The 22,500-nt window shown below is 44.9% G+C and overlaps 3 protein-coding genes across 5 annotated transcripts in view; 2 read left to right on the top strand and 1 right to left on the bottom strand.

Moving 5' to 3' along the window:
* The window catches only part of LOC310796016 (protein DEPP-like), a 1,207-nt gene extending 1,066 nt beyond the window's left edge, over nucleotides 1–141 (top strand). The window contains exon 2 of the mRNA XM_083658165.1: nucleotides 1–141. This exon is cut by the window's left edge and continues 494 nt beyond it. The gene's annotated coding sequence lies outside the window, so the exon portion shown is untranslated.
* Nucleotides 1–22,500, bottom strand: part of rassf4a (Ras association domain family member 4a) — a 37,814-nt gene that overhangs the window by 10,986 nt on the left and 4,328 nt on the right. For both annotated transcript variants that reach the window (XM_083658163.1, XM_083658164.1), the window contains exons 2-3: nucleotides 7,477–7,545; nucleotides 7,264–7,339 (exon numbers count right to left, since the gene is read on the bottom strand). In XM_083658163.1, coding sequence (XP_083514289.1) covers nucleotides 7,264–7,339; nucleotides 7,477–7,529 — 129 coding nt within the window. In that variant the 5' untranslated portion in view covers nucleotides 7,530–7,545. The remainder of the gene's footprint in view (nucleotides 1–7,263; nucleotides 7,340–7,476; nucleotides 7,546–22,500) is intronic.
* On the top strand, nucleotides 8,719–13,004 carry LOC310795957 (C-X-C motif chemokine 10-like). Of its 2 annotated transcripts, XR_014553658.1 has the most exons (5): nucleotides 8,719–8,796; nucleotides 9,784–9,913; nucleotides 10,038–10,121; nucleotides 11,829–12,081; nucleotides 12,142–13,004. XR_014553658.1 is itself a non-coding variant. In XM_083658067.1 (4 exons), the coding sequence occupies exons 1-4, from the start codon at nucleotides 8,730–8,732 to the stop codon at nucleotides 12,016–12,018; spliced, it is 471 nt and encodes a 156-aa protein (XP_083514193.1). In that variant the 5' UTR covers nucleotides 8,719–8,729; the 3' UTR covers nucleotides 12,019–13,004. The 2 variants fall into 2 exon arrangements, 1 of the variants encoding a protein (XP_083514193.1); XM_083658067.1 differs by having other exon boundaries at nucleotides 11,829–13,004.

Here is a 22,500-nt window from a genome sequence, read left to right as displayed (position 1 = left end):
CAAGCACCACATGGTGGTGGGACGCAGTACGGTGGCTGAACCAGCAAAAGACCAAAGTGAGGCTCTCAAGAGAGCTGAAGACATATTTATTTCTATGCACTAAGGAGTCATGTCTCCATGTTTACATGCCTTTATAATATTGTTTGGTGGAAATGTTTTATTGTTTCTAATAAAAAACAAATGAAAATATGTATTTGTTGCTCCGTTTCTTTCGAGTAGAGTTATTCCAGAACATGAATGTGTTTTGAGTGGGTGACATGTGATTTTGGGTGAATATGAGTATTATAATTTAAAGGTAAATTGAAAGGCCTCAGTAAGATCCTTTCAGGACACAACTGAAGTCATAAGCCAAGTTTTAATGGAAAAAAAGACATATAAGGGGGTTTTGTTTGCTGTCAAAAGGGCATAACTGCACTTACTGCAGGTAGCTGAAGTTATCCCTCAGTGTTAAGAGCTGTTATATACAGGTCTTATGTCAGTGTCCTCCTGCCACATGTCGGACACATACAAAAATGTATTATAGCCTACTAGCAAAAAGAAAAAAGTAGTAGTTCAGATTTCAGAATCAAAAGTAGTTTCTCATGTCTACTGTAGGCTATAGAGGTATGAAAAGGTTTTAATTTCTTTTTTAGCTATCAATCAATTTGATGTGTTCCAGGTAACACCGTACAATTTGAAAGGCCTTGTTGAAAGTTGCTGAGCATTACTTTAAGATAAAGATATTCAATCTGATCTTGTTTCAGTGTTGATTAAAGTGTAATTGCTAGATTTGTATTCAAATGAATGTGTTTTTACAATTGTTTACTTACATAAGTCCATATTCTGCATGACCTAACTCAAATCCCACCTCTTCAAAACAGCCTACAATATCTGACTCCTACCTCTAACCACCATTCCATCTCTGCAATCTTTTCATTTGGATTTGTTTTGTATCTGTATTTGTTCTTGTTATTTAGTTTGTTTACTGTTTTTATGTATTGTTTCTATGTATTGTAAAGCGTCTTTGAGTTCCCCAGAAAAGCGCGATATAAAACTTATGTATTATTATTATTATTATTATTATTATTATTATTATTATTATGGCTGTATTGGGACAATGTTTGTGCCAAAAAGGCATATCTCACTCTTTTGCCATAGAAATAAATAAATAAAAATAAAATAACATAAAGTATTCGACTTAAAATGCAGCAGTGATTGTTTGATAACACAAAAGGTTAACAAATATTGTGCTTAGTAGGCTACAGGATGTGGTAATAGCAGATCATCCAAGTTTGATCAAAATTAGTTTTGGCTCCCCTGTAAAATCTACTATAACACACTGCCCCCTTTGGCTCCAATCCCTTATTACATTATGAAAGAGATGGACATGATGTCACAGTAGTTGTGCCTTTGGTTGTGTACCAGTGATTTTTAGTTGCAGGCAAAGCAAAGCAAAGCACTCCACTGCCGTCTTTTGGTCATAAGTGGCACTGCAGCACGTGGCTGTAAAACTACAATTACCTGCTGTACAACAACCACCAGAGGATGCTGCATGCACAGAAACTAACCGGTGGGTTAGACTAGCAGAGAAAAGAGAAAATATGCACATCCACCGGATTCCTCAAAAAGCTGGTGCTGGATCACAAAATACAAAGATTTAAAGAAAAGAGAAGTCTGCACACAGTATAATGCTGTCCCGTGCTTTCATTAATTCCCTCCATACACAAACGTTGTGTATGGAGCCAGGTTTATAACCTGACGAAGCCCTTGCTGGAAACGTTGTTTGTGTATGGAGGGAATTAATTAAAGCACGGGACAGCATTATACTGTGTGTGGACTTTTCTTTTCCTTAGACTAGCGCACGGACACACACACACACACACACACACACACACACACACACACACACACACACACACACACACACCTTTTGCTCAGTCAAAGTCTGGCAATTGAGTGAAATCTGGTGTATCATTAATCACACTACCAACATCATCAGATGATAATCACTCATGGACCTTGTGTCTGATAATAAAGTTGATTGATTGATTGATTGAAATAAGTACGTTTTGGAGTGACCGCAGGGTGCTTCACTAGTTGAGAGAGTGCTGGAGGTTCTGGGTTCACAGCACCATCCAGCCTGCTGAAGAGCAAAAAGCAAACCGGTGAACCCCTAAACCAGCTCCTAGAAAGCGGTTGTGTAGTTCAGTGGTCCTAACCTAGGAGTCGGGATCCCCCAGGGGATCGTGACATCATTTTGGGGACAGGAAAAACATAATAATACATAATAATGTGTATCTTTCTCTGATTTCTTTTGTGAAAATACCAAATAGTTGTCAGTCTCGAGGCCTCCTCTGACAACCAAATGAAACAACCTGAAGAGAGAACATGAAGAACATAATTGAGTGACACTGTGTTTACCACTCTACTCTATATTGCAGCCTGTGAGAGGGTTCGCAAGTAGGCAGCACTTTAATGGGTGATGATGAGCCATAGAGGCTGAGAAGCAAAGCGAGTGAAGAGAGAATGTCCTTACAATGGACCATATTAAGCATCACCAACACTGTATCGCTAAAAGCAGGGGTGGGCAATTCTTTTTCATGGGGGGCCACATGAGAAACCCAGATTGTTGCCGGGGGCCGAACAAATATTGTCATGCCGTAACCCAGGAACTTTGATGATAGAGAGGACCACAAAAAAATGTCCTCGCTACCAGAGGGCCAGATTTTGCTGAGGGTTGGGGGCCGAACGGCAATTTGGGGCATTTGAAGTCAGGCTTAGAGGAAATAACTCATTTTAAATGAACAGTTGTGATGTCATCATTCAGTCTTAAACACCAATATTTGATCCTTTTCTCACTCGCTCCTATTTCACCACCTGCTCTCCCTGCAGGGCTTGAAATTAACTTTTTTGACCACCTGCCAATATGGCCGCTAGATTTTAAAGTGACCGGCCAATTAGAATTTCCACTAGCCAAAATGTTTTTCTTGAAATAAACCAGAATATGAGTGGGTTAATTTAAGCATAAGTATCAGTAAGTGGCCCGGGATGATCAAAGCCTGTGTTGAGGGTCATACAAACAACAAGGCCAGGTGGAAACCTGGCATACGGCCGGTGCATGGGATCATCACCCATGTATACCCATACACATTTTAACAATCAACAGAACACATATAAGCCGTCGTCTGATTTTCCACCTTTTTTCCCTGTTTGTGTTTAGGGATGCAGGATATTATGGAGTTTTTTAAACAATACGATAACGCATAAATATCTGCTTCTCTCTGTCGTACTCATCGTGGTCTACAAATGTACAGTTGAGAGCTTGTGTGAAGCTTTTTGCCAACAAATGTTCCGTCTCATTCTCTGCAGATGGTGCTAACCGTCAATGGGATGTGTGCATATATCCCTATTGGCAATCGGCCAAAAGAGATAAGACAATATTGGCATATCAAATATTGACCCCAAAAAAATGCAATATCGTGCATCCCTAAAGTCTCCATACCATGACTAAACACACATCACCTGACTATACCTGCAGAGCAGCATGATCATCATATGAGCTTAAAACAACATTTACTAGCACTAACCCTGGTGCCCTGCTCCTTCACACAGAACCCGTTTGTCTGAGTGAATGATAATGAAACAACAACTACCGTACTCAGACATGTCACTCCGGCTCGGAAACACCTGTTTCTGGGAATGATGATGGAATCTGTTCCCACGCTCCACACACCATCTTTGGTGTTCAGATTAGTGTGAGATTAGATTAGTTGAAATCCCAAAAATTTCTGTTTTCCGACAACTTCCAACCAAAGTTTGTTCCTGCTGACTGATCCACCAAACGTCTGGTGAGTCAATGTGGGCTAACTACATCTGGTAATGAGGTTAGACTGTCATCTGAAATAACACCAGCATTTCATTCATAAGCATGAATCATTAGAGCAAGCGAAAGCCATGTGCTCAGAGGAAAGCAATATCATCAATAAAACCCCCTCTGAATTCCTCTCATTCAGAGGAGTTTGAGTCAGTGTGAGATTTGGAGACTATTTCCTCATGCTTCTGAAACGCTGCTCCTGAGAAACGACCCTTGGACTGTCTTTGTTTTACACAATATGCAGGTAGATTAAGTCCAGACGACGACGTGCTAGACGTTTTTGGCCAACTGGAGGTATACAGGATGATCTTTTTCATATCAACGAAACAATAATTTAGTCTACATTCGGGACCCCCATTTGATGAGATTTTCTCTCTCGGACCCAAATCTGAGAATATTCTTTTGTCAAATATGAACTTTGTCCAGAATTCCACCTGAATTGCAGGTAGAGAGATAACAGTGAAACTATGATCAAAATAGTCATTCTCCTGCATTCTATATGGCCAAATGAGATATTACACTTTTCACATTTATCTCGAGCACTTCTTACACTTGTATGTCTACTGTCTTGTGCATCCCTTCACTGCTCCCAAGAAGGAGAAACAATTCAGATCTGTTAAGAAACAGCTCTTTCCTATTATAGCTTTGTTTACTTAGATTATGTTGAGTCATTCCAGTAGTGCGACATATTTGTGGTCGAATTACATCAACTAACTTGGAAAAACAAGAGGCACTAAAGATGAGGCATTATTATGTCAAAGTTGAGTACAAACTTTGAGTACAAACTTTTTTTTAAAGGTTCATAATCTCTAATAAGTTCAGTTATGTTTATAGCCCCTTATCACAGAAGCACGTCTTAAAGGGCTTTAGCATCATCATCACTTCATATTAGGGATGGGCATCGAATTTCGAATTTTCGAATAATCGTTATTATCAAGGTCGACTTTTATTATTGAAAGTCGAAATTCGAAAGATTTTTTTTTTTTTTTTTTTTGTGAGTGAAATGTTGCATTGTCTCCCCTGATTCTAAGTATAGTCGAATCGCTTGGTTTGAGCAAGTAAAACAATTTTTATAAGCATTTTAAGCAAGGTTTATGGAAAAATGAATGGCGGATGAAATCCCATGAAGAGGGAGAGGGGGTGACTTTGGCACCACTTTGGCACTCAGACCTGAGCCTACTAAATATTTAATGAACCACTCATGATTGTCAAAACTGTTTTTTATTTTCGAAAATGTCAATGTCATGTAACATGTTCTTTACTTCAGTGGTGCAATGCTTGTTTGAGCTACAAATCCACAGCAGAAGCCTTTTCTATTAATTAATAAAGCCTTAGACTTAGAATCTTAGAATAATCGAATTTCGATTAAAAGTCGACTTTGGCCAGTGTTTGGTTAGTGTTTTTGCTAGAAATGCCCATCCCTACTTTATATACCCACAACATATGGTTGCATACATCATATAGATACTTCACAATCTAACATTGTGATCTATAGGCTACTACACAAACACAGCATATCTTTAGACTGCGGGAGGAAAACCGGAGCACCCAGAGGAAAGCCCCGCAGACACGGGGGGAGAACAGTTACAGTTACATGCAAACTGCACACAGAAAGGAGCGGGGTGGAGATTGGAACCCGCAGTGCTGCTGCTAACCACTGATCCGCTGTCTAGATTGTGTCCTTATAGGCCCGTGTCACATCAACATGCATCAAGGTGCAGTCAATTACATTAACGAGGGGCGCTGGGACTGGAACACCTAAATGGAATGGAGCCATCGTTAATGGTATTGATTACACCTGCTTTACTTCCTGCTTACCAGCTCAAAATGGTTGCTGTGAAATAGGTCAATATTGGGTACAACATTAGGTCAGTGTTCTGGTCTTTGCAGTTATCCTCATAATGTTTCATATTGAGGGCCCCTAATTTACTCCACATCCAGTAGCCTCTCTCAGACCCAAATGCAATAGGAACGAATCAGCGTGACGTCATTTGCCACCCAGAAATGCGGAACCCCGCGGCAGTTAATACAGTTAATCACATCGCTTATATTTTGACATTCTGAGTGAGAGCAGAAGTAGCTCAAGAGTTTGATGTATAATATAATGCACGTCGTGTTAAAGTTGTGTGAACTGTCGCAGTTTCTAAAATGTAAACAGAGTTAACTGGCTAGAGTCAGACACTCACGCCTCGCGCCACTTGTGCTCCATAGGGTTCCATTGCCGTTGCCACCCAGTGACACGGTTTGTTTACCAAAATGCTGCTCGGCTGATCCCTCGTATAATGTTTTATTTATTTATTTATTTATTTTTGGCAGATATGATTTTGTCCAGATGTGAAACTATCAATTCAAACAGTCATTCTTGATTCTCCTACATTCTCGAACTGTGTTGGCATCTTGTAAATGGTCAAGTTCAACAATCCATCCATTTGCTGCAGACCCCCTTCAAGGACCCCTGGTCTGTGTGTGTGTGTGTGTGTGTGTGTGTGTGTGTGTGTGTGTGTGTGTGTGTGTGTGTGTGTGTGTGTGTGTGTGTGTGTGTGTGTGTGTGTGTGTGTGTGAACAACTGGATGGTCAGGGTCTGTCCCTCTCACAGATCATCTCCTTCCTGGAAAATCCCCCACTTAAATCACAGACCCAACATGGCAGATAACACACACACACACACACACACACACACACACACACACACACACACACACACACACACACACACACACACACACACACACACACACACACACACAAGGACCCTCAATCTGGGTGAGTGACCACACATTCCTGAGGGGAAACTCCCAACCATGAAACCCATAGAATAATTATCACACAAATGATCTAGCTCCTGCGTATGGCTTCACAGCATCAGTCACTGATACCACAACAGCACAGCATGTACAGTATGGTGGAAGTGCTTTGTGCAGCAGTTAGTGTGTGTTAGTGAAATGTGGAACTCTCCCTCTCTTTCCACAGACATTTCCAATTTAAGGGAAAAGGGGCTTTCTGTGGTTTCCTCGTGCTTACGGCCGGCCTGTTGGGAAACAACCCAGGAGGACTCTCAGGTCTGGGCTTGGAACTGACACTATATGTCACATAGAGAGGGAGCAGACCAAACAGTAGACCAAACAAGACATCACACAATGTGTCAAGTCTGTTTGAGACAATGTGTCAAGTCCGTTTGTTCTAAGATCTGTGTCTTCATTATTTACCAGAGACTGACAGACGGCGCTGGTTTAACTGGTTCCAGCCTCGTCACGTGTCCGACCCGTTTTTACGATGGCAGTAATCCAGTAATCCAGAACAGCCAAACACAATGCGAGCCTATGTGTTGTCTCACCACAATCCAATTGTCCATTAACTCTCTCTCTCTCGTGACTTCCTCCTCCTGACAGGTGAGCAGCAGTCTGTCTTACCTCGCGGGCTCTCAGCTGGAAGTTCTTGCCTTCGTGGTAGCAGTTGTAGGTTCTGAGCAGCGACAAGATGTCAGACCTGCGTATGAATGAACACAAGACCACCGAGGCTCAGATTAGCTCACACGTGCACAGATGCTACCATTACATGCAGTGCTTGTAATGGCCGATGTGTTTCATTGTAACGCAGTAAAACACAGCAGCAGCAGGACTTACTTGGCTATGAGCTTGTCTTCACTGAGCTTCACGTAGGTCTGACCCTCTCCCATCCTGGGCAGAGCAGAGCTGGACCATGAAGACACGACAGAGACAATCGTTACAGTCATATAAGCATCACGAGTTATATCGCTAACATGAGGCAAATCACACAAGAATGTAGAGCTGCAACGATTAATCGATTAATCAATTAGTCGACCGACAGAAAATTAATCGACAACTATTTTGATAAACGATGAATCGTCATGAGTACAATTTTAAGAGAAAAAGTCAAAATTCTCTGATTCCAGATTCTTAAATGTGAATATTTTCTGGTTTCTTTATCTTTGAGTTGTGGACAAAACAAGACATTTGAGGGCGTCATCTTGGACTTTGGGAAACACTGATCGTCATTTGCTACCATTTTCTGACATTTTATAGACCAAACAATTAATCGATTAATCGAGAAAATAATCGACAGATTAATCGATTATGAAAATAATCGTTAGTTGCAGCCCTACAAGAATGTAAATGGCGATAATCTTAACTAATGGCTATATAATGATCATGGTCAGGTACAGATAGAGGTAAACCTTTCCCAGAGGGGAGATTTGAAAGATGATGGACATCAAACAAACAAACAAACAGACAAACAAACAGACAAACCCATAATGCTACCATGATGCTGTCAGGTGTCATGGTGGAAAGGCTTTTCATGGAGAAGCAGCTGAACCAGTGGCTCTTATACCAACAGGATGGAGGAATTAGGAGAAATCACATGTTGCATTGGCACAGCGCCACTATCAGGCACTGTCAGTGTTCAAAGGGGCCGATACAGGATACGTGTTCGGACAAAGCCAGGAAGACGCTGTGGGCACCGACACTCAAAGATCATAAAGTCTTCCGAGGCCAACTCAGCTAATCAATCAGTGGTGTCGCACGTTCTCTAGAAATAACAAACTTTAAAATTCTGCAGAGTCAACTGTCAAATTCTGCAACATCAGTTTGTCACTTCCATCTCCTAAAACAAGCAAACAAAAAAGAAAACACATCAGTCATAAAGTTTGTCCTTCGAGGTGTGAAGCCACACAAAACCCAGAAGAAAGGCTGAGCCCTGAGCGTCTGGTCTGTTAGCCCTGAGTCCAGAAGGACAGAGCAGCCAGGGGGGAATTTCCTGGTTTGGAAAAGCCCAGCATGCTGTTGCGTGGGAGGGAGGGGCATGGAATAAAAGCAGCCACATGTGTCTCACTGTTAACACTCGACTTGCCTCCAGTATGAAGGTCTATCTTCAGTCCGTCTGCCAGCTCGCTTTCCTGGGTTTCTGCTGTGTGCTGATCACAGGTAAGAATGAATCTGGGTGTCCTGTGTATAGAAACATCTACGCATCTGTTTCTTCCTATAGATCTTTCTTTAGTAAAAAATCTGAATGAATGTAGGCGATTGTCACTTTAATTAGGCGAACTCCTATCCGGGATCGTATGAATCTGAAGTGATGTGATGTCTGCTCTGTAACACTTGTATTAAGATACACAAAGAGGCTTTACACCTGGCATTAACATGCGTTTTCTGCAATCTGATTGCAATCTGATGGCAGAAATGGTTGTCCTCTCAATCCGCATAAAGTTGCTGTATCCAGATTGAGAGGACACATTGCATTTACACTCGTGTTCAATGTGTACACAATGCATCCTTGACCACCTCCGGAGGTGGTTTGGCCGATCAGATTGCAATCCTTCTTCAATGCGTTTTGGGGATGTTAACACCTGTACTTTCATGTGATAAAACACAATCTGATTGCAATCTGATCACAGAAAACGCATGTTAGCGCCAGGTGTAAATGGCCTCACAGTCACCATTAACTAGTTGCTTATTATTAACATGCATATTAGTGGTTAGTGGTGTTGATCAGTAATTATAAAGCACTTCATTAGAATGCCTTATTCTGCATGACCGACATATTCTGAATTACAATCGTAATCTTAAACTCAGTATGGGCGTTATGAGGTGGTAGTACCACTCAAGCATATTAAGATCATAATTAATGTAAAACAACAACCTTACTTACTATCAATAAGCAGTAATTGGTAGGTTATTTTAGGGAAAACTCTTAGTTAAGGACTAGTAGTTGTAGAATATGCTCTTGCAGAATAATATTAATTAATAATATTAAGTTCTTTATAACGACTAATAAACAGCCAATATGCTACTAATATGCATGCTAATAAGCAACTGTAATCAATGGTGAATTGTGTATTTTAACATGTTACTGTCTGCTCTTCTCACACTGTATTGAGTTGGCGCTAATCCTGTTACTCTGTCTATGTGTAGTGCCAGAGTCAGACAGCACGTTTGTCCCGGGAAGGTGTGTGTGTCCAGAGACTCAAAATGCGGTCAGAAGGCCTATGAAGGACCTCTCCGTCTACCCCAAAAGCCCCAACTGTGACAAGCAGACAGTCATGTGAGTACCAGATCCCCAAACCCCGCCCCCCTCTCTCTCTCTCTTTCTCTCTCTCTCACACACACACACACACACACAGCAAGCAGAGTGTAACAAGACGCATGGGTTTACTTGTGTATTTCAGAGTGACACTGAGGAACACCAATGAGGCTGTGTGTGTGAATCCAGAATCACCGCTGGGGAAACTGCTGATTCGCTGCTTCAATAGGTGAGAGACATGTCACATGACCAATACAGTGAGACATATTAGTACAGTGGTTCTCAAATGGGGGTCCGGGGACCCCCAGGGGTCCATGGCACTTTGCCAGGGGGTCCACGAAAAGTTTTCAGGAGGGGGGGATTGTGTGCAAAAGCTTCATAGTTCAACGAAAATATTGTATGCTTTACATCTAAAATGGTTCATGGATTACATTCTAATCTGACAAACCTATCAATTTAAATGTCAAGCATGTTACCGTGGAAACAAGCTGAGCCTGAAATCACAAATCAGAATGAGGGGATCCCCGGTATATTTTCTAGCTTATAAGCGGTCCTTGGCTGAAAAACATTTGAGAACCTCTGTATTAGTATATAATAACATATGTTGTCAGGTAAAAACTCAGATTTTTCAGATTGACCACCATGTATTTTTGTGTTTATCCAATGTGTTTTTTTTAAGCGTTTCAAAACCGCACACATATTCTCAGCCCATAAAAGAGCATGTAATTCTTCAATTGAATATAAAATATGAAAATAATCTAAATTGTAGTTAACAAGTTGTCGCATGGCAAAAACGATAGCCTACAGCAGGTGTCTACACATCACAGGGAGCGTTCCAAACACATTGATAATTCCCATAAAGCACAGCTGATCGTGTCTTACTGGTTGCCATATTGCACGTTACTACTTTGGAAAAAAAATATTTTGCACATGATCTGAAAACTGGCCACAATTTTGCATGACATTTATCGAGAGTTGATTTGAGTTGTGGAAGAGTGAAGTGACATCACTGGTCCACAACTGAACTCAAAATAAAATAACGGTTTACAGTCTTCAGATATCTGTGAGTTGTAGAGGGAAAATGTCTTTGGCCTCGAGGAGAAAATGGTCTTGAAGAGCAGGCAAGGCGGGCTGAAGCCCTTCTGCGATATCGCTGCGGAAACACAGGCAACAGGTATAAGCCCTCCCCTGCTCTACAGCTGCTCTCCCATTGGAGCGACTGTTTCGGTGGCCGCTCCCCGCTTATTACAAGCTCAGTCATTGGCTCCGACCATGTCAATCAGAGTGGCTTCCGCTCCCTCCTCCCTGTGTGTCGCTGTAAACAGTGCCCTGCCGCCTCAGTGAAAACAACAACGCTAACTAGCTAGCAAGCTAACAGAATAAACCTACACGCTAGCTCGTTTGCTACACGCTGAAAACGGCAAATTTGGATTGTTGGAAACTATTTTCCAAGGGCACTGCCGCTAAGCGCCGCCCATCGCAATCCCACTATGGAGACCTGCGGCGTCAGACTCCTCGGACGGAAGGGAGGGGAGGCTGGCCAGCGAGACTATCTCAACCCCATCCTTCCTGGGAACATGGCCTGTCTCCATTCGGCTTTCCCATAATTAGCCAATATCAAAATCATGTACCAATATTAAAACAACCATATTAAAACAACATCCGAACTAAGTTCAATATTACCCAAAAAGGCCGATGGGCCTACAGAGTTCACGTGTAAAATAAATCAGCATTGTTTTTCGGTGAAGTGTCCCTTTAAGAGAAGTGACAGTGAGTGTAAAAGGGATCACACGGCTATCATCGTAATCATAATCAGTTTGAAGAGCGCCCTCTTGGGTATTGTCGTTGCTATAGTCCTCCTGTATGAACCTTTGCTATATCTTGGGCTCTGGATGTGGGGGTCGGGGCTAAATGCTGTGCTTCTGTGTTTTTCCAGGGCCACCAAGTTGGGTCGTGACGTGAAGCTGTGCCTGAGGAGGAGGAAGAGAGGCAATCAGCGCCAGCGCTCTGGACCGAAGCACCAGCGCTCTGGACCGAAGCACCAGCCCTCTGGACAGAGGCAGCAGCGCTCTGGACACAGGCACCCGGGTCACAGGAGGAGGAGCGCGTCCTCAAACTCCTCCTAGTTAAACAGCCAGACTGATGAGATGCTGCTGCAGGATGAGCAGCCTGGAGCCACTGGTCCTCAGGCTGATACCCCACAGGCTGATACCCCCCAGGCTGATACCCCCCAGGCTGATACCCCACAGGCTGATACCCCCACAGGCTGATACCCCACAGGCTGATACCCCCACAGGCTGATACCCCCACAGGCTGATACTGACTGTCAGAGAAAACAACACGCTATCACCGTTTGCTTTGGCTAAACAGTGCGTAGCTCGTCGGGGCGTTACGCTCTCGTACTGTACGAGTCAAACTCTCTGCAGGGCGCCATGTTTGACTCTTTCTGTCTAAATGACTAAAGATGATGTTCAAAAAGCCCTGGAGGCTCTCGAGTGTAAATATAGAGCAGTGATACTCAACCTGTGTGGCCCGCGATGGAATTGCAAAAAACAACAACAGTGCACACTGCACCTGAACGCAACATGCAAGATACCCGCTGAATAAGTGTCCAAATGTTCATGTCATTCTGGCCAATACTCCCCTTCTGTTATAGCATTTCAGTCTGGAATATGGAATATCTTTCAATCATCTATGATTTAGCTGCTAAATTGTCAAATACCGCCGTCTGCTCGCTACCCAGGCACTTACGTATGTACTTAACTAACGACCGTAACTTAACCTAACTAACTATCCGGTGTGTGCACAACATTGTCAGACTAAACTCCGGCTGACACCCCAAAAACCTACAATCTGCTACAGAAAAATGTATATTGTTTGTTTATTAACTTCTATCATTTCACGAAAGTGGCCCCCGGGGCAAAGCAAGTTGAGTATCCCTGCAGAGTAACAGTTCAGCTTTTAAACACTGTTAAATGGTCAATAGATTGTTTAATAGTGTTCTGGGTACAGCTGGGAAAGCTGACTGAATTGTCTTGCCTGATTATTTATTTTTTATATTGCCATTTTTTCCTTTGAATGTTGATTTCTTTTTTAAATAAATACATATATATTATAAAATTACATGTGTTGTGCTCGCAGGAGCTGGTTTGGTTATGAAATATGATTATTAATAATTATGAATTATTAATATTCATAAATTTATTAGATTTGACAGAAAATATTGTATTCTCTGTAAGATTCGGGGCACCACTGTAGTTAAGGCTACAGACCTGTCTAAAAGTCAAGTTATGACTTGTTTAGACACCAAACCAAATTGTCATATCAGTCTCATAATGATACAGTGTACATTGTACAGTTAATTGAAGGTCAAAGTTCGTAAGCTTCTGTCACAGATTTCCACAGATAAAATACCTCATGAATAACCACCAAGATTCATAGCATTATGTAATAAAAAGATTTAATAAATCACAATATCAATTGACATTAACATAATGATTAAAATATCAGTTCATCACATTTACTTTTATGACTAATACTCTACCACATCTATAGCTAATACCTAATGTGAACAAACATTATCAATTGTATGTGTGGGTGTGTGTGTGTGTGTGTGTGTGTGTGTGTGTGTGTGTGTGTGTGTGCTTTAAGTCTGCCTGGCTGGCAGGCCTGGGTGTGTGGGTATGTGAGTATGTGGGTGTTAATTAGCACTTGTGTGTGTGTGTGTGTGTGTGTGTGTATGTGTGTGTGTGGGTGTGTGTGAGAGAGAGAGGAGGAGGTAGGAGAGAAGGTGGAGTGGCTCGTTCTGGCTGTCTCTGTGATGTAATCACAGGATTGGCTGAGAGGCGGGCTGATCGTGTGTAGACCGCCTCCTTTTCAAAATGGCGGTTTTGCCAAAGTTGAGGAAGGATTGACTCGGTCAGACAGAGGTGGCTGGGGGGCGGTCTGGAACCGCCTCCTTTCCAAAATGGCGGTTCTGCCGAATTTAGGAAGGGATCACTCTGCCTGCCTAGCCTGGGTCACTCTGTCATCTCTAGACCGTTCCAAGCTTAGCCCTCCCGGTTGAACGGGCTCAGCTGGGAGGCCGAGAGAGTGGGGGAGGGAGAGAGGGAGAGGGAGAGAGGAGAGTGGCCCACTGGTGGCCGCTAAGTTCGTGCTGAACTTGGCGCTCACCTTCAGGCAGTGTGCGAAACATTGTACATCAACATACAGGATACTGTAATCAACACATACATGGTAATGCATTTTAACCTTAACTGCCCAGAACCATTAAACCATAAACTCTCACGCGGATTCACTCTGCTAAGTGAATCGTTCCGTTGTTGGCACGGCTGTCCTGTGCGCTGTGGGTTTGGCTGAGTTGACGTCGGGGCCGACGTGCGATCTGGCCTGGGCAAGCATGCAGCGGACGTCTGCTGGGGGTGCAGATGATGCCGGGCGTTGACGTGCAGTCTCTCTGCTCGTTGAGTCGAGGGTCGTGCTGTGCTCTGTGGTCCTTCTTTGTGGCTGGTTGCAGGCCACGGTCTGTCTTGGGCGTCTTTCGTCTGCCGTGGGTTCTGCGACTGGGGCCACGGTGTGTCTTTCTGCAGCCGTTGGTTTGCCCTGCTGCGGTGTGGCGTTCTTCTTCTTCTCCTGCACGTGCGGTGCGCGGGGAGGGTCGTCAGTCAGGCGTTCTTGCCTGGAAGCTTGGTCAACAGCTGGCGTTATGCCAGGCTGTGGTAAGTCTGGAAGCGTAAGGAGGTTTTTCCCTGCGACTTATAACGCTAAACCGACTTAAATTAAACTGAGATTAAGTATAACTATCTCAGTGTAAGCATGCTATGTCTCGTGGGACTTACGGCGGCCTTTGGTAGGCGTTTTCTGAGTGAGGCCTGGTTCCTTCTGAGGCCCTGGTCAGGCCTTTGGTGCAGGCCGCAGGGGGTGCAGCGAGCGGGGGAGGGGAGCTGGCTTCCTGGCTCCTCCAGACCCTTCCGCTGCGCACGAAAGCTTAGTTGAGACTCTTACTGTAGACTGCAAGTTAAAACTGCTTTCCCAACAGTTTTGTCTCACTGTATGGGGAAGTCACAAAGGGTTCTCATTGGCTTGTCATGTGTCTTTTGTGATGGTTCTGGCCAATGATAGCGCTCTGTGAGCTGGACTGTGCCCATTCTGTAAGGTGAAGCAAGGGAGAGGGGGGTTTTATGGCTTGAGTACCCTTAGAGATAAAACAATGGCCGGAATCCTTTGAGGCTCTGAGAGGTGTGAAACGTCCTGGGGCAACCACAAAAGCCATTTGTCTCCTCTCAATAGAGGTGTCTTAGCTAGAGAGGAAAACATGTTAAATCATGATATGTTCATTCATATTTCTCATGATACAGTACAGTCCATAATGTGTCGATCACAACATCCCCCCTCCTCGTCTGTGGACTGCTGTCGACCTGCGGTCCGCGGGCGAGGATGAAGGGCTGTACAATCAGTTTGTGGTAACTTTTGGTCACCATGTCCATCTGCTCTGTGGGATCAAAGTGTCATACTCAGGCCGTTCATAGTTCAGGTTTGGTTCTGGGCAGATTCCTAACCATACCTAGACTCATTACCATATAGATAATACAACCTTAAGATCACATACACAACATCATTTCAAAATCAACATGGTAAACAGGGAAGGGCAGGAGGAGAGAAGGAGCGAGAGGGTGACAGGGTGTGATTTTGAATGTGTGCTGCATTCCAGCAGTGTTGTGCTATGTGTCTATGTGTAGCTATGTGCCAAGCTTTGTCCTATTTTGATGTGGTCTGCCTGCCGTAAAGGTGTTATGTTTCACAGCACAGCGTTGACAATGCATCTAGCCTACATAGAGATAAGGGTGAGAGCCGAGTGACAGGTGACTGTCAGGGGTGACAGGGTGGCTGCGTCCAGTCACCCGCCCTTCACCGAGTTTGATGTCATCTCCTGGGAGGGCCTCTGGTGGCTTGAATGCCCACCCTGCCCGTCAGGCGTCTGGCTCCCGTTCGGATGTCTAATTGGGTGGAGGGCCTAGTGTGCTGAGGAGACTCACGCCGTTCGCGCCCTGTGGCGTGACTGTGATGTCTCTTTGGGCAGCAGCTACCCCCCTTGGCTCTGTCCGGCAGAACCAGGTGGTCTGGCCTGCGTGGTGAGCGTGTGTGTGGTACCGTCTCTGGGTCCACACACACGCGGTTGGTGGGTTGAAACTGGCCATTTCTGCTTTTTGCTTCGGTTTCCACCTCCCACGCTATTGAGGCGGTTTTGAGGACCGTGCGCATGCTTCGGTCATACCAACGTGCGTCTAGGGCTACGGATGGGCGCACCGAGTCATGCAGACCGTCTAGGAAGAGTTCCTTGAGACGTGGCACGTCTGATTGATCCGGGCCATTTCTACCTTGACTATATATCTTCTTCAAGCGTCTAAAGTAATCCCTAGGATGTTCCTGGTAATTCTGTTTGACGTGTAAGGCCGCGTTCCTCCCCGCCGCTGACGACTGGGTAAGGATGTACTCTTCGCCCAAGGCTTCGCGAAGCTTGTCAAAGTCATCTCTGATATGGGAAGGTTGCGTTTGGATAAACGCACGCACGTGCTTTGAGCTCGTGCTCCATATCAGTTGAGCTTTCTCTCGCGGCGAGGCGTGTGGTAGAGCCTGCGAACCACGTTCGACTTCGTTGAGATAATCTGTCAAGTGTACCTCGTGACTGGCGGGATCGAACAAGTCAATGTCGTTTGCGATTGACTTCAGTAAGTGATAGCGTGACTCTGCTTCTCGGAGAGAGAGTCCTGAATCACTCTGTTTTGGCAGTGGAGGCTGCAAGAAGGAGTGGCCGTTTGCCCGATTGGGCACCAAAGAGCGACTACTGTCATCATGCCCGGGGTCCCCCCTTTCGGGGGGAGGGGTGGAAGAGCTGACTTCCTGTTTCCTTGGTGGACAGGAGCTAGAAAATGAGTGAGGCTGGATAGCCTCTTGTGAGAAAGACCTATCAGCGCACCCGTTGGTGGCCTGAGCAAATGACGGTTTATAATGCACAGGGCGGTAGTCGATCGACTCGCCACGGGCGTGATAAATGGAAAGTCGGTAAGACACACGTTCCTCCCTGCAGGGGGTTGCAGTGTGGATCGTTTTGTCATAACCGGAAGTGGCGCTGTCAAGTCGCTTGACTGTCAGCAGTTTGTGCTCTGAGGTGGAAGTCAGAGCTGGATGAAAGCGTGAATAACGTCTGATTCTACACGTGGGTTGCTCGGATGAATGACTGACTGGTATGTCATAAGCATGAAAGTCGAGCTCTGAATCGGACGACGACTGTTGGGCTGAATAGCCTGAATCAGTTTGCTCGTTGTGAGAGCGGTCTCCCCCCTTTCGCGGTGTGGTGTCGCGATGTCTAGCAGCGCGGCTGCTTGCCAGCGCGGGCGCTAAGTGGTGTGCGGGGGTCTGATTCGAGTCGGGGGTTGGTCTAGCCCTAGGGGGCGTGTCAGCCTCCGGTTCTGGCGGGGCTACGGCCTTCTGGTGCTCTCGCTGCTTGGAAGCCTTGGCTGTTTGCCGTGCTATTACTGCTCGGGTGGTCGCCGACACCATGGGTGGCTCAAGAGGGATGTAGGTCGTTGGACCCACCTGATCTGCCAGTGTTTCCTGGCCTCCCGGTTCTGGGGTTGAAGCCGGGGGTCCGGTCTGCATGCCTCTTTGGCTCTGTTGCAGCCGGGAAACTTCTGTTCGCAGTCGGGCTAATTCTGTTTGGCAGACCTGGGCTTGTCGATGCAGGCCCAGGTTGGCCTGCAGCGTAGCTTGACAGCTGTTGCGCAGTCTGCCTATCTGCGTCTGGTAGACAGTGGTCTGCCGCTGATGCGCAGCGTCCTGCACCTGGAATCTGCGATTTTGCAGAAAGAAAATAATTCCCAATGGAATTATTAGGACCGCTAGTGTTGGCATTACAATGCTAAATTCATCTGCTCCTCCTGTGGGCGGGCAGATGAGAGAGGCGGCTACCGCTTGCAAGTCGGTGGCGGCCGTCTTAAAGAATGCTTCAGCGCTGACCATCTTGTGGCAGCGCGGACTCATCGCGATGAGTCAAGCAGCTGTTTTACTGCTGTCAATTTTAAGCAAAAGGTGTGTGCACTCACCGTGTTGCTATGGCATCACTGCCGTTAATGCCCACAGTTACTAATCCTAATTAAAGAATGGCCCAAATGTGACAGTCTCTCTGTGAGTTAGCTGCCAATTGCATGCAGTTAGTTTGACATCTGTCAGCTGTCACTCGGCTGGTGTCTGCTGTCAGTGTCATCAAGTGCAGGGTGTCTGCCTGTCTTTCGCATGCAAATTCACTGTGACTGGTGGTCACAGGGCTTTGTTTACACTTTGTCTCTGGCTGTTGAGAGCCAGGGTGAATGTTTTTGAATGCTAATGTGAGGGGGGGGCAGCCTGACTTCCCCCCACCCTTTGCCAGTGTGGCTTTCAAATTAGCATCAAAGGTTCCACTTAAAAATGCGCAGCACTGTCTATTTACTCTCTGATAGAGTCACTCTCTGATAGATGGAAAAATTGCTATCTCTCACAATTTAGGTTGAAGGCACAGTGGGAAACAGTTTAACTGTGGTTTCTAACATAAAAATGGAATCAAGGATTTTAAACTGAGCTGTTGTCTTTGGGACTGTTTTGCTCAGAAATATTTAATACAAATCCTAACTTGTGTTAAGATTATGGGAAGATTCCATATTTTATGATTAGAGTTCCTTTAGTGTCTTCTGACGCATGTGATTTGCTTGGCAAAGCGCTATAGAAAACCTGATTTTGGAAAAATTTGAAAAACTTTGATTTTTCAAAAATTTATGAATTTTTTATTATTCATGCATATCATATCTGTGGAAATACTGATATTAGAAGCCTCACACGGGGCACCATTTATGTTGTGCTCGCAGGAGCTGGTTTGGTTATGAAATATGATTATTAATAATTATGAATTATTAATATTCATAAATTTATTAGATTTGACAGAAAATATTGTATTCTCTGTAAGATTCGGGGCACCACTGTAGTTAAGGCTACAGACCTGTCTAAAAGTCAAGTTATGACTTGTTTAGACACCAAACCAAATTGTCATATCAGTCTCATAATGATACAGTGTACATTGTACAGTTAATTGAAGGTCAAAGTTCGTAAGCTTCTGTCACAGATTTCCACAGATAAAATACCTCATGAATAACCACCAAGATTCATAGCATTATGTAATAAAAAGATTTAATAAATCACAATATCAATTGACATTAACATAATGATTAAAATATCAGTTCATCACATTTACTTTTATGACTAATACTCTACCACATCTATAGCTAATACCTAATGTGAACAAACATTATCAATTGTATGTGTGGGTGTGTGTGTGTGTGTGTGTGTGTGTGTGTGTGTGTGTGTGTGTGTGCTTTAAGTCTGCCTGGCTGGCAGGCCTGGGTGTGTGGGTATGTGAGTATGTGGGTGTTAATTAGCACTTGTGTGTGTGTGTGTGTGTGTGTGTGTATGTGTGTGTGTGGGTGTGTGTGAGAGAGAGAGGAGGAGGTAGGAGAGAAGGTGGAGTGGCTCGTTCTGGCTGTCTCTGTGATGTAATCACAGGATTGGCTGAGAGGCGGGCTGATCGTGTGTAGACCGCCTCCTTTTCAAAATGGCGGTTTTGCCAAAGTTGAGGAAGGATTGACTCGGTCAGACAGAGGTGGCTGGGGGGCGGTCTGGAACCGCCTCCTTTCCAAAATGGCGGTTCTGCCGAATTTAGGAAGGGATCACTCTGCCTGCCTAGCCTGGGTCACTCTGTCATCTCTAGACCGTTCCAAGCTTAGCCCTCCCGGTTGAACGGGCTCAGCTGGGAGGCCGAGAGAGTGGGGGAGGGAGAGAGGGAGAGGGAGAGAGGAGAGTGGCCCACTGGTGGCCGCTAAGTTCGTGCTGAACTTGGCGCTCACCTTCAGGCAGTGTGCGAAACATTGTACATCAACATACAGGATACTGTAATCAACACATACATGGTAATGCATTTTAACCTTAACTGCCCAGAACCATTAAACCATAAACTCTCACGCGGATTCACTCTGCTAAGTGAATCGTTCCGTTGTTGGCACGGCTGTCCTGTGCGCTGTGGGTTTGGCTGAGTTGACGTCGGGGCCGACGTGCGATCTGGCCTGGGCAAGCATGCAGCGGACGTCTGCTGGGGGTGCAGATGATGCCGGGCGTTGACGTGCAGTCTCTCTGCTCGTTGAGTCGAGGGTCGTGCTGTGCTCTGTGGTCCTTCTTTGTGGCTGGTTGCAGGCCACGGTCTGTCTTGGGCGTCTTTCGTCTGCCGTGGGTTCTGCGACTGGGGCCACGGTGTGTCTTTCTGCAGCCGTTGGTTTGCCCTGCTGCGGTGTGGCGTTCTTCTTCTTCTCCTGCACGTGCGGTGCGCGGGGAGGGTCGTCAGTCAGGCGTTCTTGCCTGGAAGCTTGGTCAACAGCTGGCGTTATGCCAGGCTGTGGTAAGTCTGGAAGCGTAAGGAGGTTTTTCCCTGCGACTTATAACGCTAAACCGACTTAAATTAAACTGAGATTAAGTATAACTATCTCAGTGTAAGCATGCTATGTCTCGTGGGACTTACGGCGGCCTTTGGTAGGCGTTTTCTGAGTGAGGCCTGGTTCCTTCTGAGGCCCTGGTCAGGCCTTTGGTGCAGGCCGCAGGGGGTGCAGCGAGCGGGGGAGGGGAGCTGGCTTCCTGGCTCCTCCAGACCCTTCCGCTGCGCACGAAAGCTTAGTTGAGACTCTTACTGTAGACTGCAAGTTAAAACTGCTTTCCCAACAGTTTTGTCTCACTGTATGGGGAAGTCACAAAGGGTTCTCATTGGCTTGTCATGTGTCTTTTGTGATGGTTCTGGCCAATGATAGCGCTCTGTGAGCTGGACTGTGCCCATTCTGTAAGGTGAAGCAAGGGAGAGGGGGGTTTTATGGCTTGAGTACCCTTAGAGATAAAACAATGGCCGGAATCCTTTGAGGCTCTGAGAGGTGTGAAACGTCCTGGGGCAACCACAAAAGCCATTTGTCTCCTCTCAATAGAGGTGTCTTAGCTAGAGAGGAAAACATGTTAAATCATGATATGTTCATTCATATTTCTCATGATACAGTACAGTCCATAATGTGTCGATCACAACACATGCCTATAAGTTTGCCAGTGTGGGTTATTCATTCATTCATGAAATTCCAGATTCTCTTGTGAACTGTAGGATGGGAAAGAGGATCACTTCCTTGACAGGATATGAGAGGTCACTCAGCGCAGAATCTCCACTTTAGTTAATAAGTGACAGAACGTGAGTCACAAAGTCAACACATCTCACTCATAACATCTGCACAAATATCTCCAACTGTATATTCTACTCTACTGTGAATCCACAGTAACCCTTTCATGGCACTCTACTGACAACTAGAAGGATACCACTTGCTGTGTGAAGCTACGCGACAGTTTTGTAATTACTTGTCACAAATAATTATCGTGATTTATGGAGGAGGACATGACCCCAATAAGTCTTCTGACCTCGATAATTATCACCCATTGTGTTTTGCATGTTTGTTTACATAAGAAAAACTATGCTGGCATTCCTGGCTGCTTCTGTCCTCTCATCTGCTCGCACACACACACACGCGCGCACACACACACACACACACACACACACACACACACACACACGTGAAGATAACGTGTTACTCAAGCACTTTTTTTTATATATATTATATATATTTTTTTATATATATACATAATAAAATACTGATTTAAGCGAGAATTCCCAGGACACTGCAGCAAGATCCTAGAATTCTACTCAGGAATTAAAAGTTAATTGTTACTGGAAAGGGTGTAACCTACTGGCATTATAATGCTATTATAAGATCATATCAGTGGCAAAACATTATTGTCTTAAAATGACATCATTTATCACACTTATTTCTGGGACAACAATATACAGGATCTAGCAACAAAGTAGCTATTGTGACATAGGCCTATTATTACAACAGCAGTCATTTTATCATGGACATATCACATGTCATAATTGAAAGTGTTATGGGGCCTGTGAGTCAGAGACGCCGCAGGTGAGCAGAGCATGATCCATGAAGTGAGCGATGTAAGATATTCATCTCGCTTCACAACACCTCGGAGATTTCCTGTAAGTCATGTGACCATGGACGGATAGATCAAACACACACAACACACAACACACACACACACACACACACACACACACACACACACACACACACACACACACACACACACACACACACACACACACACACACACACACACACACAGTCCTGCTTTAACCGAATGGAAATTTGAGAGCCATCGTGCCTGGCCTGCACCAACCTGTTTAGCTGTGATTGGATGTTATTTGCTATTTGATCCCCTTGCTTTCACTCGGTACATGAGAGCACACGTCAATGGTGTCATATTGAAAGTGAGAGTGATTTGCGCAAGACTCCTTTTGTCAAAGTCCAGGCCGGGGGAATTTAGGGGACCTTATATGGGATCTACCCTGCTTCCGACTGCAGTAAAAAGTGAACGGACAGAGAGAGAGAGAGAGGAGAAAGTGGTTTGGAGGACATGTCCATAGATCCCGGGTTTCTACT

This window comes from Poromitra crassiceps (genome assembly GCF_964638095.1).
Source record: "Poromitra crassiceps genome assembly, chromosome: 22".
In the NCBI taxonomy this organism is placed as follows: Eukaryota; Metazoa; Chordata; class Actinopteri; order Beryciformes; family Melamphaidae; genus Poromitra; species Poromitra crassiceps.
This window is presented reverse-complemented; position numbering and strand designations above follow the sequence as displayed.

Excerpts from the sequence above, each read along its gene's own strand:
- LOC310795957 (XM_083658067.1), top strand. The coding sequence starts at position 8,730 with ATGAAGGTCTATCTTCAGTCCGTCTGCCAGCTCGCTTTCCTGGGTTTC. Across the intron at positions 9,914-10,037 it reads TGTGACAAGCAGACAGTCAT|AGTGACACTGAGGAACACCA; the intron begins GTGAGTACCAGA and ends TGTGTATTTCAG. Across the intron at positions 10,122-11,828 it reads CTGATTCGCTGCTTCAATAG|GGCCACCAAGTTGGGTCGTG; the intron begins GTGAGAGACATG and ends GTGTTTTTCCAG.